This window comes from Nothobranchius furzeri, chromosome 17 (assembly GCF_043380555.1).
Source record: "Nothobranchius furzeri strain GRZ-AD chromosome 17, NfurGRZ-RIMD1, whole genome shotgun sequence".
NCBI lineage: Eukaryota > Metazoa > Chordata > Actinopteri > Cyprinodontiformes > Nothobranchiidae > Nothobranchius > Nothobranchius furzeri.
This window is the reverse complement of record NC_091757.1, coordinates 20,924,423-20,941,785: the sequence shown is the minus strand read 5'-3', so window position 1 is coordinate 20,941,785 and position 17,363 is coordinate 20,924,423. Positions and strand designations below refer to the sequence as shown.

General features: G+C 42.8%; 1 protein-coding gene across 3 annotated transcripts in view; it reads right to left on the bottom strand.

Annotated features, from left to right (window-relative positions):
* The window catches only part of pias2 (protein inhibitor of activated STAT, 2), a 120,433-nt gene that overhangs the window by 72,798 nt on the left and 30,272 nt on the right, over positions 1-17,363 (bottom strand). The window contains exons 3-6 of one of the 3 annotated variants that reach the window (XM_070546271.1): positions 8,295-8,382; positions 6,754-6,804; positions 6,376-6,466; positions 5,057-5,191 (exon numbers count right to left, since the gene is read on the bottom strand). In XM_070546271.1, the coding sequence (XP_070402372.1) occupies positions 5,057-5,191; positions 6,376-6,466; positions 6,754-6,804; positions 8,295-8,382 (365 nt within the window). The remainder of the gene's footprint in view (positions 1-5,056; positions 5,192-6,375; positions 6,467-6,753; positions 6,805-8,294; positions 8,383-17,363) is intronic. The other 2 variants (XM_070546273.1, XM_070546272.1) reach the window with 2 other exon arrangements.

The following is a 17,363-nucleotide window of genomic DNA, read 5'->3' as shown; positions in this document are numbered from 1 at the left end:
GATATGAGAATACTGATCATGGCCCATCTACCTCCACAACCAGGAAACAGAAAAAACGGAAGTATTTCCAGCTGTGCGTCTGCTGTGGGGGGTGGGGAGACGGATGACCGTTGAGGTATTGTGCGGGGGTGGGGGGTAAGATTTTTTTCCCCCGTTGTGCTTGAGTTTCAGGCGTGGCTGAGTCTATAGGGGACACACTGAGCTAGGTCTAGAAACAAACACCTATGTCAAGCTAGCATGCAGTGATGTCAGTTTGATGTTTATATGAATAAAAAGGCCTTTACTCTTTATAAAGAACATCTGCCAGGGGAGAGTGGAGAAGACACCCTCAGACATGGGATGCCTAGAGTACAAAAGCAGTCTGCTGTCTTTGACCTGTATCTTGTTGAGTTTATTTTTTCTTTAGTATTTTCTTTTTAAAGTGGATACTGTATAGAGTAATGCTTTCGTAGGTAAATCAACTTGTATTAGCCTTTTATTTTTGGTTTAGCCTGCAGGGCATGAGTGTACAGGAAAATCCCCAATCTGTCCCGGGTGTGGATTTGGACATTGAGGAACAGCATGCAAGTTCATAGTTATTGTGCTCATTTCCATTATATCTACTTTGCTCTGAAAGCATTGACTGGTCAGAAGGTGAATTTGATGAGGTTGACTCTGCTCCTTTTGACCGTTCAGATGAGGACTTCGTCCCGGGTCTTTGTGTACGGTAGGTAATCCGTCACAGTTTTCTGTTACATATTTGACTCATAACACAGTCAGTTCATTATTCATTCTAACTGATAAACTGGAAACAGAGACACAAAAAGTATCAGGAACTATGATCAATGACTGTACAATTTCAGCACAAACTGTTTAGATGGCATTGAGACAATTGCAACAAGGGGAAACTAAATGTCTCCATTTGAGCATCTCTGAATGAGAAAGCTGTTCCAGCACTTTAAACTAAAGGAAATGCCAGTTTGTTTAATATCCATCCATTCATGAATTTGTAGGACGGGTGCAGCATTACAGTCACCTTTACGCATCCAAAGGTGATTCAGCTGACCACGGGTCCTACTTGATGAAATAATCTTAACTTCAACATGAATTTTAACTCTATGAACAACAACATCACCCTCATTTAGACAAAAACATGTTTTGGAGAAAAAAGAAAAAGACTTGCAGCACAACCAGTGTGTTTGTTTCTGACCACAACCAAAGTCTGGAAGAAGCCTCTGGGATGAGAGGCTAAATGTCTCCAACATATCCAGAAACGTGCAGCTGTTTTCAGCTAAAACTCTCAGGATGATCACGTCCAGGATGACTGAGAACTACACCTCCATGCTGCAGCAGCATTCAGTCACAACAGGAAGTGAAACTTAAATGTAGCTGCTGTCCGTAACAATCTAACAGATTTTAAACATTAAAACTCTCAACAGAAATAGTTCAGAAAGGAAATTAAAATGTTCACAACGTTGTGTGTGATTTATTATTATTATTTATGGTGGCAGAAGCTGGTGTGGTCCACCACAGAGAAGCTGCTCTAGCATGATGACTTTAATTATTCTACAGGTTATTGTTCAGCCTTCTGATGCGCTCGCTCTCTCTCTCTCTCTCTCTCTCTCTCTCTCTCTCTCTCTCTCTCTCTCTCTCTCTCTCTCTCTCTCTCTCTCTCTCTCTCTCTCTCTCTCTCTCTCTCTCTCTCTCTCTCTCTCTCTCTCTCTCTCTCTCTCTCTCTCTCTCTCTCTCTCTCTCTCTCTCTCTCTCTCTCTCTCTCTCTCTCTCTCTCTCTCTCTCTCTCTCTCACACACACACACACACACACACACACACACACACACACACACACACACACACACACACCAGTTGGTGAGCAGCTACTGCTGACGCTCCGTGTGTGTTGTTATTTCTGCAGTGAGACAAACTCTCCTCACACCGTCCAGAGTTTGTTCTTTAAAGCTTCTATTAAATCCACCGTGTTGACGTATTTTAACACGTTTCCTCTACGCTGCAGGAGTTAAAGTTTACATTATGGAGCAAAAGTTCAGCAGATGCATTTGTTTATATCTGGGTGGGGGAGGGGGGACAGCTGGTGTGATCAGCTCTGAAAAGCGTTGATCACAATTTGCAGATCACGTTTATTTTTCACGGAGATCGGCCGCGGATTCCTCTTCCGGTCGGCATTCTAGGAATCGAAATAAAAAACTTTGAACGATTCCGGGAAAAACTAACAGTTGGAACCGGTTCCAATCGATGCTCCACCCTAGTCACGCCTGATACTTAAAACTTTATTGTTATTGTTTTTGAATGCTTTATAATTCCGGCCAGACACGGAGACAGAGGATGGGGGATTGGGGGGTCCACAAAAAACAAATCAATGATGAACAAGAGTCTGCTTCTAGAGCTGCAGAAAGAGAAAAACAACACACAACAATACAACAAGAGCAAGCTGTCACTGCGTCAACTTGAAGAAACATAAAATCAACATTGTTTTACTGAACAATCACACGATAATAAATCACCAGAGGTGGAAAGAGTACTAAAATTTCCTACTTACGTACGAGTACCAGTACTTTGATAATTTTTACTCAAGTACAAGTAAAGGTACTTGCCTAAATTTTTACTCAAGTAAAAGTGAAAAGTATCGTAAATAAAATGTACTCAACGTAAAAGTTACTTAGTTACATTATTGTCAGCGTAAAGATGGTTACATCAGTGCAAAACCACAACACCAGTTCACAACACGCTCGTGTGTGCACGCACACACACGGACACACACACAGTTTGATGGAAGGATTTCTATCCAATCAGTGAGAACAGGGCGTGCACATTGATTGGACGAGGTTTTTCTAGGATTGTACGTTTCAACTGTGATTAAAATTATTCTTTATTTTGAAAGAAAAATGTTCATTTTTAGATGCCATCAGTATGTGAGGTATCTCAATGTTCTCATGACAAAACTCTAACATGAGACTGTGCTCTAACCTGTCACATAACACGCTAAATGAAAGTCAAACATGTCAAATGGAGCGTATGACAGCTGCTAACGTTGGCCCTGCCCTACTTTACCTCTACATTACAGTTCCTTTATCCATGTCCATCCTAGAGCTCCTCTCTGACCTTCATGCTTATTTAGAGCAGCTGATTTTTAAAGTTAGAGTTCATCCTTGGTAGTGGGTTCACTCTCTCATTTAAAGATATCAGCCAGAGGCAAAATTCGTTTGAACAGCATGTGTAAATGTGTCTTAAAACCTTGGATGAAAAAGGTTTTTGGATTTTGACGGACATGTGTTGAACGTGCCCAAGTCCATACTTGTGAGGGCACCATGTGAGCACCTGTGTGTGTACACGCGCTTGTTTATGTAAGGTTTCTCTATAGGAGCATCCAATAGAGAGTGTGAGGGACCACAGATCTGCCCCCCAAAGATGTGTAGAAGACAGAGGGAGCTCCAAGTCCCAGAGATCCAGGAGCTGCCCCAGAGCGCAGGGACCCCAGGGAGACTGTAACCAGAAAAGCCCCAGCCCGCTCTCGAGAGGCGCAGAGGAGCGCCCCGGGGGCCCACAACCAGCAGCCGGCAGAGTCCCGGAAGATATCAGCGGCAAGCCCACAGGCTCGCCCGCAGCCTCCCACCCCCAAGCCAGCTGAGCCCGGAACCCAGCAACCCGGGACCCAGGGAGCGACCATCCCCGCCGGGATCCAACATAGCCCAGGGACTCAGATCCCACCAGGCAGCCACTGGGATCAATCAGGCAGACTCCAAAAATATTAAACCCCATGACCCGGGAGCCGCAAACACTCATGCATTGGCACCACACTCCACGCCAAATGTGGCAGGGGGAGGGTAGACGAAGATGTGTAGTAGCACAAGAAGTCCCAGGAGAGGGGAGGAGTCCAAGACTCCACCTGACACATACATTGCGGCAACCATCTTGGTATATATTGCAGCCTGTTGGCTAAGAAATAATAATAAAAGTTGGGTAGATCCAGTCCTCCTCTATCTTTGATCTTCTGAAGCGTTTTAAGCTCATTCGTGGAGGTTTATCCTGCCAAAGGAATTTAGTGATTGAGGAGTCCAGAGACCTAAACCAGTCAGATGGAGGTTTGTTTGAGATCATTGAAAATAAGTAATTTATTGTGGGTAAGACCATCATTTTAATTGTAGCATCCCTCCCCATGAGTGATATTGGTAAGGATTTCCATCTTGCAAGATCATCTTCCACTTTCTTTAAAAGTGGGATGCAGTTTAGTTTGGTTAAATCTGCTAACTTGGGAGAGATAAATGTATATGTAAAGTTGCAAATAAGAACTTCTTTTGACCGGCCTCTAAATAGTACCTTTGTGATTTATTACCATCTCTGACAGGAGATGTGCAATGTGACGAAGATCTCATTGGGAGGCGTGCCTTCATTCTTTATGAAGACTAGCTGCGACAGCTGGCTTCATTCCTGATGTTATCTGTCCAACAGAGTCCATAATATTCTGCTCTCTGGAAGCAACTACAGCAAAATTGCCCTCTTGTTGGAGTTCATGAACCTGGGGATGGACAATGGTGGGTGGTTTTATGCCATCCAGGACACCTACTGTGTGGACACCATTAAGGAATGCTGGGCAGAGCAAAGGGCAGATGTCATCAACTGTTTCAAAGGCAGAGATATTGTGGTTGTAGGTGAGATGTTCTTATTTTGGTATACTTAGAACCCGTCATTTACTCTACATTGTCGTTTGAATATTCTCCTACATCTCAGTCTGAGGTATCTGAAGTAAAAGCAATCGAACACCACCGCCACCCCATATTACTTTTCACAGCACAGACTTTTAACGTACATTATTTTTTAACTTAACTACTTTGAGCCTGATCTTGAAAATGAACTGATGAAGCCTCTTGGATAATAATTCAGACTTATTCAAAGACATATAAACAAGTCCAGCTGTGTTTGACTGAATATTCTTGAGATATTTGTTGTCATTTGCTTCATTCCAAACCAGCGGTACTCAATGGGCCAGACCCCATTTTTGTGGCCCCCCGAACCCCACCCCAACAACTCAGCAGAAACCAATGAGGCCTTCAGTTCTCACCTTTCCCATTTCATGTGCCCACGTCACTGAAATCTGATTGGGTACAGCAGACGAGAGTCTAACAAGGGAGGTAATGTTGAGTGGTCTCCCTGGTCTTTTCTGTTCAACACCATTCTTTGGGGGTGGTGCATAACCCTGCAGGCAGAAAAGTCTTAGCCTTAATGGAACATTTCAGACTGCCTTGGTTTTCTTTGGCTATTCTAAAACAGAAGTCCACAATCCAGAGCCCTCATTTATCAACCGTACTTACGAACAGATCTGTGCGTATTTCGTGCGTAGGACAGATTTTACACATTGTGCAGTATTTACCAGTTTGTACTTGTGTGTAGAAATGTTCTTAAATATGAGAACAGCTCTGACCATGCGATCTAGTGGTAGAACAAGAGAACCGCAGTACTGAAGGTCTCAGTCATCCACACATGTTCCTCATCCATAAAGGTTTTTACTCAATAAATAATTAAGTCAGTGGAAAAACTGCTTTTTCACACAACAATAAAAGACACATGTGACCGACGGGAATCTGACATCATCATGGCTGATTTGGCAGAGCGTGCACTCTGGAGGTAACGCGTTCTCCGTGAGTGCACCAATCTCCCCAAAGGAGATCCGTCTGGAGCTGTGCTGGGATTCGGGACCATTGTGGTGCAACAGACAAACCTCACAAAACCGATTCCAGTTCATATTTTATTTCATTACTATGAGAACCCCCCAGAACCTCCTCCGCTCCCTGTTCATACACGCTGCGTTGCCAAGGTAACCAGACTGAATGACAGCCCAGAGGCTGCACTCTCAGACAACATATCCTAATAAAGCTAACGCCAGCCAGAACGAACCCGTTACTCTACGGTTTATCAGATTCCACTGTCTCGAGCGCGTTTATAACCTCTGCAGCTTGTTTGGTTCTTTTGCACTTTTAACAGCCAGTGTCTCCATCTCGCTGTCAATAAAGTTTTTGGGGGTTTTTTTGAGGGGGGGACCCAGGGAATCCCATCACCTGCTGAGGACATAACGTGACCAAATATGGTTACTTGAGGGTGTTTCTATATGTAAATGAATGAGAACGGACACGAGCACCTGGGTACGCACAGGTGGGATCCATCATCAGACGAGTGCGAAGGACCATGCGTACGAGAGGCCTCTGCACGTTTCATAAATCAGGATTTTGACTGAACGTTGTAAATTTCATTAGTAGAAAGGAAAACAGGACAGCTTGATGAATGAGGGCCCAGGTCTCAGCAGCTGCATGCTTTGGAGGACCTTCTGCTTCAGAAGAACCAGACAGAGATGTTGCTGTTTTGTAGACAGGATGCAGGACTTACAGGCAGAGGGAACAGTTTTCCATTGACCTTTACACAAAGACTGTTGGGGTAGTTGTCCTCCTGAGGACAACTGGTCTCTGACAGGCAGAATCTGAAAACACAAGGGAAACGTTTAAGTCACAGCAGGATCAAGCGCACAGTTAACCTCTGAGGCTGTTGTTATTTTATGTAACGTGTGCACAGAAACAATGGCCACTGCACCTTAGTTTACACAACTCATCTTTTGTCCAAGAAAATAAAATGACATTTGAGTTTATCTGATGGAAGGTTTTGGTTTAAAATCAGTTTAAGTGAACCAACAACTCTCCCAGGCTGCCTGTAGGCCTGACCTAATCTACCAGTTTAAGTTCTGATCCTCTTTGTTGTAAAAGCCCTCACCTCAGTTGAATCTGAACCATATAGTCTCTTCTGCCACATGGGAGGAAGTCCCTGGGAACACACAAGGTCAACGGCTTTAATCCAAAGGAGGGAATGTTTTGCCTCTTATCTAAAGGACTTCAGTAAAACCGTTACTCTTCCATAAGAGGTAAAACACCCTCAGAAAGAAGAAGGCACAGCTGCATTTGATTTAAAGGAGCCACATCCTGCTATTTTAGGCACAATGTGCGATAAAATATTACGGCTGGCAGTATTCAGATGCCATTTATCTTAGACAGCAGTTCTTTTCATGAGCCTGAATTTATACCTGGAAATAAGATGGTTAGTTTCAGTAGAGCTCCGCCCACACCAGCTCTGACAAACCATTTAACTGTTGCATTGGCCTCGGTAGTCCAGCGGTTTAAGCGCCTGCCTCCTGTACCATTTTGCCATGTGCTGACGCCGTCCGACTCCCGGTGTCTGCAGTAATTTGTTCAAGCTCAAGCAGCATGAAAAGCATTTTCAGCTTTTGTGTGTCTAAAGATCTTTGAATCTGGTCGTTTCCAAGCAGCATTTAGTTGATTTACTCTGTTCAGCTCACATGGACTCACACTGGCTACATAAACTAACAGATTAGTCCTTTTATTTGAAACAGTTTCCAGTGGAAGGGAACCCTAACCCTAACCCTGCCCAGACTGGGAATCAAACAGGTGCAAAACAATATACCAGTCAGTCACTCGAACCGCTGGACCACCGAGTCCGTTACAAGTCAATAGTCGCTTAACATGCATGTCCTGAGCCGGCCCTTACGTGCATCTTTGTGGACAGGACTCATGGTTGAACAGCAGTGTTTCGTCACCAATGCATGAGTAATTATTCAGAATATCCACTTTGGTACTGGTGGAGGTTTAAAGCAGTCATCTGTGACACAAAGGTGCACCATGAAATCAACCGCTCTATGCCCACAACTATGAGAAAGTGGGCGTTAGAGACCCATTTCCAGGGGAGGAAGGTTCCATGTCTGAGACTAGCTTCAGGGGGTGGAGCAGGGCCTGATGACACACTTGAGCTAGTTTTCCCGGAGCACTACTCAGCCTGAAACAGCTCCGTACAGCGTGGTTTGAATCAGCCCATCTGAGTGGAGTTTTGTTCCCATGCCACGTCCGTGACAGGAAGTGGGTGCAAGCCAACTGGTGGCCAGAGTCACGGTGCCCGCTTGATTCAACCTTGGCATGAACCTCAATGGAGCAGGGACTAAAAATAGGGAAGAATGTAGAGGGAGCATACCGAACCGTGCCCTTGGGAACAGCGGTCGGGCCGAGCTGAACCTGTCCGAGTTACTCTGAGTAGTACTCCTGGAAAACCAGCTTGTTTCCATCAAGGCTTCTGCAGGCCGTTCCAAATACTCTGAAAATTTCCAGCTGAGACCAGAAAATGCATGAATGCAGCCAAAAACGTATTACTCATGAGGAAATAACAATTAAGACGGTAAAAAGTTACAATATGGCTCCTTTAACTCTTTAGATCAGAAATGACTGATAATGTACACCAGACAGACCTACCGGGAAATGCACACTTCTCGAACTTGCTGTGGTGTCAGGGCAAAGATGAAATACTTCTCTTGGTGGTACCTCTGCACAGTACTCGCTCCTACCAACACATTCATTATAAAGTCATGTAACTTTGCATCATAGCATAACAAGGACATAATAAAGTTTAAGGTGTAGGATTCAATCCAGTTTTACACACTAGGGCTGGGCGGTAAACCTGGATTTTAGCATTGCAGAAGTTTCTGTTTCTTACCGACGTCATTTTGCCCATGTTGATATGTACGGTATTTAAAAAAGGAAAAATTGTGACTAGGTTGCTGATGTCCACGACTTGAGACAGACTAGGAGAGGCCACGTCAGAGCTATGAGTCACATGACCCCAGCCCACCCAGGCTGTAACAAAGGAAACATGAGGAAATGGAGATTGGTTCAATTATGGAAGCAGCAGGCTGTTGGCAGCTCGTAGCTCTGCTTCATCCACTACTCGTGGCTGTCCGCGGCTGCTCTCTGGTCAGCGCCGCTTGCTGCCCAGCCCACGGCGTTTGACAACATTATGGCTTCAGCAAGGACGACGTGAGAAAACAAAAGACCGTAGACCGCAGAATGACTGTAGCGCCAAGTGCAGATGCAGCTCCTTGTAATATCCAGATTTAGAATATGAGAGATTGTATCTTAAATTAGGGATGCTCTGATTTAACCATATAAAACAACAAACATGACTTTTTACATTCATCCTGAGATTTCCAAACGGAAAACAATTCCCAAGTTCCCATTCAACAAGTTCCTCTACATCCGTGTTCTTAACGGCGTAAGTCTAGTTAAATAACACAGGGCGTAGTTGTCTGTAATCCAGATGTATTTAAAGGAACTTTACAGAGTTTTGAATTTTTATGCTCGCGATTGCCCCCTCAGGCCAAAAGCGTAACGGCAGCTTCAATAGGAGGCTCGTGCACGAGCATGCTGTGCGTGCACACTCCTTAACGAAAATAACAGCTGAGACGAAGCTCTGTGAAGCTGACGTCAGCTTGACAGAGGTGTGAGAGCTGACAGTCCCGTGTGTGTGTGTGTGTGTGTGTGTGTGTGTGTGTGTGTGTGTGTGTGTGTGTGTGTGTGTGTGTGTGTGTGTATGTGTGTGTTTATGTCCTCATCCAGCTAGGTGTGTGTGTGTGTTTATGTCCTCATCCAGCTAGGTGTGTGTGTGTGTGTTTATGTCCTCCTCCAGCTAGGTGTGTGTGTGTGTGTGTGTGTGTGTGTGTGTGTGTGTGTGTGTGTGTGTGTGTGTGTGTGTGTGTGTTTATGTCCTCATCCAGCTAGGTGTGTGTGTGTGTGTTTATGTCCTCCTCCAGCTAGGTGTGTGTGTGTGTTTATGTCCTCATCCAGCTAGGTGTGTGTGTGTGTGTTTATGTCCTCCTCCAGCTAGGTGTGTGTGTGTGTGTGTGTGTGTGTGTGTGTGTGTGTGTGTGTGTGTGTGTGTGTGTGTGTGTGTGTGTGTGTGTGTGTGCGTGCGTGCGTGCGTGAGTGTGTGTGTGTGTGTGTGCGTGCGTGCGTGCGTGAGTGTGTGTGTGTGTGTGTGTGTGTGTGTGTGTGTGCGTGCGTGCGTGCGTGTGTGTATGTGCGGCCCAGAGGACAGAGGTCAGGAGAACGCGCAGCTAATTAATTAAATAATTTGGTTCTGTACCTTTCTCTTCAGCACTGCCGACAAAGGTTTATGATGGGTCAGTCCTCCTGCATGCTCAGATCATTCCCTTCCCTTGATTGAAAAAGTGTTCCAAAATGAAAGTTGAACCCACATCTTTTTTATCTGTGAATTCAATGCCGTTCGGCGAGTCTCAAAGAAAAATGTGGGCATCTTACTGTAAAAAATATAGCATTAATGTAAAAAAGAAATTCTGAAACAACCATGTTCACAGCCGGAATCGAACCTGGGTCTTATGCACGAAAGCCCGAAATTTTTCTAGGCGAGCTAAATCACCAGTGGCACCTATTGTATTTGTAGCATTTATATCCTTGATCACAGCTAAAACAACGTTCAAAGAACGGTGCTGGCTATGCCTGAGCGTGAACGCGCGTGAAGCAGCCTGCTCGACCCGAGCAGCTCTCTTTTTCTGCGATTTTACAGAAAAACAGGCAATCACAGTAAAAATGTCAGGGCTCATTCTACAGGACCAGAGCATTGCAGGTAGGGATGGGTACCGAATTTGGTACTTTTTAAGGTAGCGACCGAATTCCACAGTACCGACCGAGCACCGATTCACGTCATTTCAAACGGTGCCTCGTTTCGGTACCCGTCCTTCATAACGAGAACTTGCCAAGAAAGCTGCGCATGCGCAAGAGCGTTATGTCGTCGGTCCCTGAGAGCGAGTTGTAAACAGAGCAGCATGGTAGAAAGAAGAACGCACGCTAAAGCTTGGGTCCACTTCACTAAATGTGACGGGTAACTGGGTGATAAAACCAGCGACAGACAACGATCTAAGTGAGACATCCTCATCTTAATCTGCTCCGGTAGGTAAATAAAATGTTTAAGATAACGTTACCTTGATATGTTAGCTTCCGTTTCGCTAACGGTGCGTTCGCTCTCTCCTTGGAACTCCGAATTTCCAACTAGAAGAACATGAACGCGCTCTAAAGTTTGGCTTCACTTTACTAAATGTGACCGGTGATTGGGTGAATATGAAACCAGCGACAACGATCTAAGTGTGAGGCATCATCGTTTTAATCTGCTCCAGCAGTTAAATAAACTGTTAAAGATAACGTTAGCTTGATATGTTAGCTTCCATTGCCACCGTTGTTATCAGCTAATGGTGCGTTCACTTTCTCCTTGGAAATTCTAACTTCCCAGTAGGAAAAATCAAATGAAAAAAGACGGCAAAAGGAATGAAGATACACAGTAAATTTAGTTCACAGTAAAGATGTTTGCTTCAGTTTAATTATCAGCTTATAAAACTACAAGGACGATGTTAAAATACAAACAGTTGAATGTTATTTATCGTGATATTTATCAAATATTGTTATATATTGAGAAAAATATATATTTAATTATAAAAGAGAATTAAAATAATAAACACTCAAAAGTATCGAAAATTGGTACCGTTAAGTACCGGTATCGATTCGTAGGTACCGGGAATTAGTACCGGATCGATTCAAGTGTCAAAGGTACCCATCCCTAATTGCAGGAGAATGTGTTAAGAAGAAATGTATTATTTCTATACATGTTTTGGCTGTCAAACTTCCATAATGCCCCTTTAAACCAACAAAAAACAAGTGTGCAAGCTGGGCATTTAACCAGGTGGAAAAGGCAGTGCTGTGTTCAACACTGATGCGCCACCATAAAAAAACTGACCATGCTCGGTTCACAGCAGCAATTCAGCTAAACCAGGATACTTTAGGAAACCAAGAAATAGTCTACGAACAGCAAAAATGCTAAGATAGCAGCATAATTTCACACTGGACGAGACCAGTGGTCTGCTTTTTTGACGCTCGAAGGGAAAAGCCGACAGTGAAAGTAGCTTGTTTGAAGGCAGCAAATCATGGAGTTGTGTCCTGTCCAGCATGTTGAAAACCCAGTTTGCACACATTACAAGTGTCTGTAGCTCTGCCTTTGCTGTCTGGTTTAAAATACTACCAAGATGCAGATATCTTAGTTCTGCTGAAAAGACACGTTAGCTCTGTGTTAGCAGGCTTGCTAAAAGCAGCACAGTGTCTGAGTCCTTGCCTGATGTTACTGTGGTGTTTTCATACAAGAAACAAATATTGATGATGTAGAGGCACTTAGTGAAATTAAAACTGAGCTATGTTTTGTTCATTTTGAAAATCTCTCTCAGGATGAATTTAAAAAGTCATGTTTGTTGTTTTAAAAGGGTAAATCCGATTTATTTCTCCCGATTCCGATCCTTTCAAAAACATGCGATCTAGCCCGATTCCCAATCACGTAATTAAAATTAGCATTTCTAATTTAAAATATGAGCAACAAGGCTACTTTTAAATTTACTCTGAATTCCAACACGTTTCTTAAAGTAAAAGGTAAATGATAGGGATGTGAGAAAATGTCGATATGGCAATATACGGTGATATTTTTTTCATGTGATATTACATCGATATTCAAAAGCTGATAATTGTAGGAAGATTTTACATACAAACAATTGTGTATTTTCTTTTCTTTTGGAGCAATTTAGACTCCGACCGCTAGTTGGCAGCAGTGTGCAGTGGGCTTTGTTTCCACCACTGAAATGTAAATCCCTCTATTATGTTGCAGATACCTCATGTTAAACATGTTACGTATCAGTTTGGACTGTTTATTCCTACGATAAATCCGGTCTAAATAATTGCTAATAATAACACCCTATCATCCCCTGTATCGTGATATATCGTATTGTCTCCTGTATTGTGATATATCGTATTGTCTCCTGTATCATGATATATCGTATTGTCTCCTGTATCATGATATATCGTATTGTCTCCTGTATCGTGATATATCGTATTGTCTCCTGTATTGTGATATATCGTATTGTCTCCTGTATTGTGATATATCGTATTGTCTCCTGTATTGTGATATATCGTATTGTCTCCTGTATCATGATATATCGTATTGTCTCCTGTATCACGATATATCGTATTGTCTCCTGTATCGTGATATATCGTATTGTCTCCTGTATCGTGATATATCGTATTGTCTCCTGTATTGTGATATATCGTATTGTCTCCTGTATTGTGATATATCGTATTGTCTCCTGTATCATGATATATCGTATTGTCTCCTGTATCGTGATATATCGTATTGTCTCCTGTATTGTGATATATCGTATTGTCTCCTGTATCGTGATATATCGTATTGTCTCCTGTATTGTGATATATCGTATTGTCTCCTGTATTGTGATATATCGTATTGTCCCATGTATCGTGATATATCGTATTGTCTCCTGTATCGTGATACATCGTATTGTCCCCTGTAGGGCTGGGACGACGCGTCGACGTAATCGATTACATCGACACGTAAAATACGTCGACGCAAATAATTTCCGTCGATGCGTCATCACGTTCAAAAACAAACATGGCAGTGGCGAGTAGTGGCAACAAGAGCGGGGCAGTCGACTTAAATCACTCAACCCGAACTCGCAGTTCAAAAGTATGGGACTATTTTAACAGAAAGGGAAGCGATTCACTCATTTGCCGGCTGTGTAAAATGGAAATGGCCTATCATAAAAGCACGACAGCTATGCACCAGCACCTCAAACGAAGGCATCCAGGAGCAGCTTCTGCAAACGAAAAAACACCGTAAGTTTTCAACTTTTTTTTCACTAACGCTGTTTTATAACATCCAAACGCCCCCACGTAGCCATGCACTCACTCACACACACAAGCAGACCCACTCACACACAAAGATAAACACTCAACCCCTGGAACTCACTAACCCTCATTTAAGCTGCTTAGTAGTAACATATAGCAGCAGCGGTTATCCGTTTTGCTGGTTTTTATTTGTGGCTCATGATGGCCAAATGAGTCGTGCTGATTATGAGAATCGGCGAGAGCTGATAATGTGAGAGAGCGCTAATTAGCCGCAGTAAAAATGTTAACAAAGACAATGTACCACCTGCTAAATGTAGCCGTCGTGGACATTATTACAGTATTGTTGAAGTTCTTGCAAAAGCAAAATGACAAAGGACTCTTGATTATCAAGTTATGTCCTGTTTGAATCATGCTCCTCCAGCTGGTTGATCTTATAGATCTAAGTTGCACCATCTAATGACTACAAAAAATGTGCAGCATTTTGTGTTAACAACCTCTTTTTTAACAAATCTTATAGATTAAATATTTTGAGAAAACACAGAAATACAGATCTTCAAATTATTATTTTGATGCTTTCTACATAAATATTTTTGTAATTATTTTAATTTATCTGTGTGTTGTCTGTGTGATTTATGTTTTCAGGAACAAACAGAAAAGTCTGGAGGACTACTGTCAGAAAAGAACGCCCTGCACCCCCCAGGAGGTGGCTCTACTTACTGAGAGCGTCCTATCTATTGGGCCATTCCCATCTGTACTGGGTCGGCCCGGGCCGGGTAGCCCCAGTCGGCCCCAGCCTGGCCCGGTTGATTCCACACATCCTTGTCTTAAGCCCATGTGGGCTGATTCTTCCCACCAATCAGAGGCTTGCTCTAATGGAAGGTGTGAATTTGCTGTCAGCAGTGGGTGTGTTGGCCCTGGTCGGCCTGAAGCAGACCCCCTCGAGAAGAGGGCTGAGAAAGAGCCTTGGTTGGCCCGGAAAAATACCAGGCCACCCAGATATGTAAACAACCTACGCTACCCGGCCCGACCCGGTACAGATGGGAATGGCCCATATGATTCTGAAAGACATGAGGCCACTTGAGGGTGAAGGATTCAAAGAAATGCTGACCACTTTTCAACCAGGTTACACTCTGCCACCTAGGCGCCATTTTACAAGCATGATGGAGAGAAAGTATCAAACTTCAGTTGAGAAACTGAGGAACGAACTAAAAAAGGCCTCATCCAAAATCTCCTTTACCACTGATGCTTGGACAAGTCTAGTCACAGAGTCCTACTTAGGAGTAACTTGTCATTTCATTAATGACAATTGGGATCTTCTCTCCTTCAAATTAACAACACTCCCAGTTGAAGAGCGCCACACTGCAGAAAACCTTGCCTCCTGGGTGGCGAAGGTGGCAGAAAAATTCCACATTTCCTTGCATAATGTCCTTGCCATTGTGCATGATACTGCAAGTAACATGGTTGCAGCTCTCCACATCCTGGAAGAGAAGTTTGGAGTGGTATCCTATCGGTGTGCTGGGCATACACTGCAACTGGTTGTAAACCATGCACTGAAAGACCCCAAGATTGATAAGGCACTATCAGCTGCACGGGGCCTCGTAAAGCACATCAGGAAAAGTGAGCCAGCTAGCATCAAGCTTAAGGAGAAGCAAAAACAGATGGGTACAGCTGAGCATAAACTAATCCAGGATGTAGCTGTCAGGTGGAACTGTTCATACTACATGATTGAAGGTCTGTTGGAACAGAGATGGCCAGTAGTTGCGACGCTTTCAGATCTAGAAGTCACACCGCGTGGGAAACAGTACCTGGATCTGAAAAATGATCAGTGGATTCTTCTGGGTGAGATGAAGGAGGTGCTCAAGCCTTGTGAGCAAGCCACTAATGTTCTTAGTGGACAATCTTATGTCACAGCCTCTGTTCTCCCCCCACTGCTGAAGGGTCTTCTGAAATCCACTCAAAACAAATCCTTTGATTCTGCTGCAGTGAACATTTTCCAGAACAGTGCAGAAGAGGAAATCATGTCAAGGTGGCAGCCAGAGGTATCTGCATTTCAAGAAGATGGGAAAAATGTGTCACTGATTGCTGCTGCCCTCGATCCACGCTTTCGTAAACTGAAATTCCTTTCTCCAGAGGATGCTCTGAAACTGCAAGTAAGAGTACAGAAGGATGCACTTGACCTCAAAAGGGAGCAGAGATCACAGCTTCAGCAGGCAACTGTGGGGCAGGAAGCCTCAGCAAGTCCCCCAACAAAGAAGAGGTCTGTGTTGGAAACGTTGTTGGGTACAGATTCTGAGGAGGAAGATTGTAATGAAAACATTGACCAGGGTGGGGATAGAGAAAATGAGACAGTGAGGAAAGAAGTACTGTTGTACTTTGGGGAAGCACCTATTCCAAGGGATAATGACCCCCTTACATGGTGGAAGAATAATACAACAAGATTCCCCACACTGGCTACTTGAGCCAAATCATATCTGGCTGTACCTGCCGCACCAACACCCTCTGAAAGGCTTTTTTCTGTTGCTGGAAACATCGTCACCAAAAAAAGGGCAAGCCCACCAATGCATAACTGCTTCATGTGATGAATATGATTGGACGGACGGACGCACGCACGCGCGCACACACACACACACAGAGAGAGAAGGCAGCAAAATGGATGTTATTTTTTAAAGAGCCCTTTTTTTGAAAAGAGCAAAGTGGATGTTATTTTTTTTGTTCAAAGACGCCATTGCTGCGGTTTATATTTTATTTATTTTTTGTTGTTTTGCACATTTAATTTCTTGTTAAATGCTACCTCTAAAATAAGATTGTACAACTAGTTTATTTTGGATTTTTTTTATTAAAACAACAATGCATAACTACTTGTGAAGAACAAAAGAAAAGGCAAAATTGATTTTATTTTGAAAACAAACAACACTTTTTTGCAGAAAGCGAAGTGAATGTTAGATTTTGTTTGTTAAAAGACGCCATTGCTGCTATTTATATATTTTTTGTTATAAATTTTCCTTGATTTATATGAATAGTTTGCACAACATTAAATTTTTTGTTAAATGTTATCTCTAACATAAGATTGTACTACTATTACAACAACTTCATTTTTGAATTTTTTTTATTAAAATGTGTTCAAATGAAGAAATTTGCATTTATTTCATTGAGATACATAAATTAGTAATAATCAAACTGCTATACAAGTCAAATAATTATAACTTAATCTAATCAAAATCTAATCAAATTAACAAATTAATCGTTAGATTAATCGATGCATCAAAAAATAATCGCTAGATTAATCGATTACAAAAATAATCATTTTGCCCAGCCCATGTCCCCTGTAGCATGATATATCCTATCGTCCACTGTATCGAGATATATTGTATTGTCCACTGTATCGAGATATATCGTATCGTCCCCTGAATTGTGATATGTATTGCATCATCCCCTGTATCGTGATACACATGGCATCATCCCCTGTATCATGACATATCATATGGTATTGGAAGAATTTCACCAATACACATCTGGTAAATTAATTTACCCATATATATATTCTTAATATTAACATGTTTCATAATAATGTACTTCCTCAACAAGTGATGTTTTATGTCAACACCAATAAAGAAACGACACAAATAAAGAAGAAACACATGAATGATTAAAAATAACTTAAAGGACAACTCTAGTGTATTCTCCATTTTTCTTAACGCCTTTATAAAGAATCGGATAGGGACTCGGTTTCGGCAGATTCTTAACGACTTGGAATCGGATCGGGAGCAACGTCCCAAACTTAAATACTTTGTGTTTGCA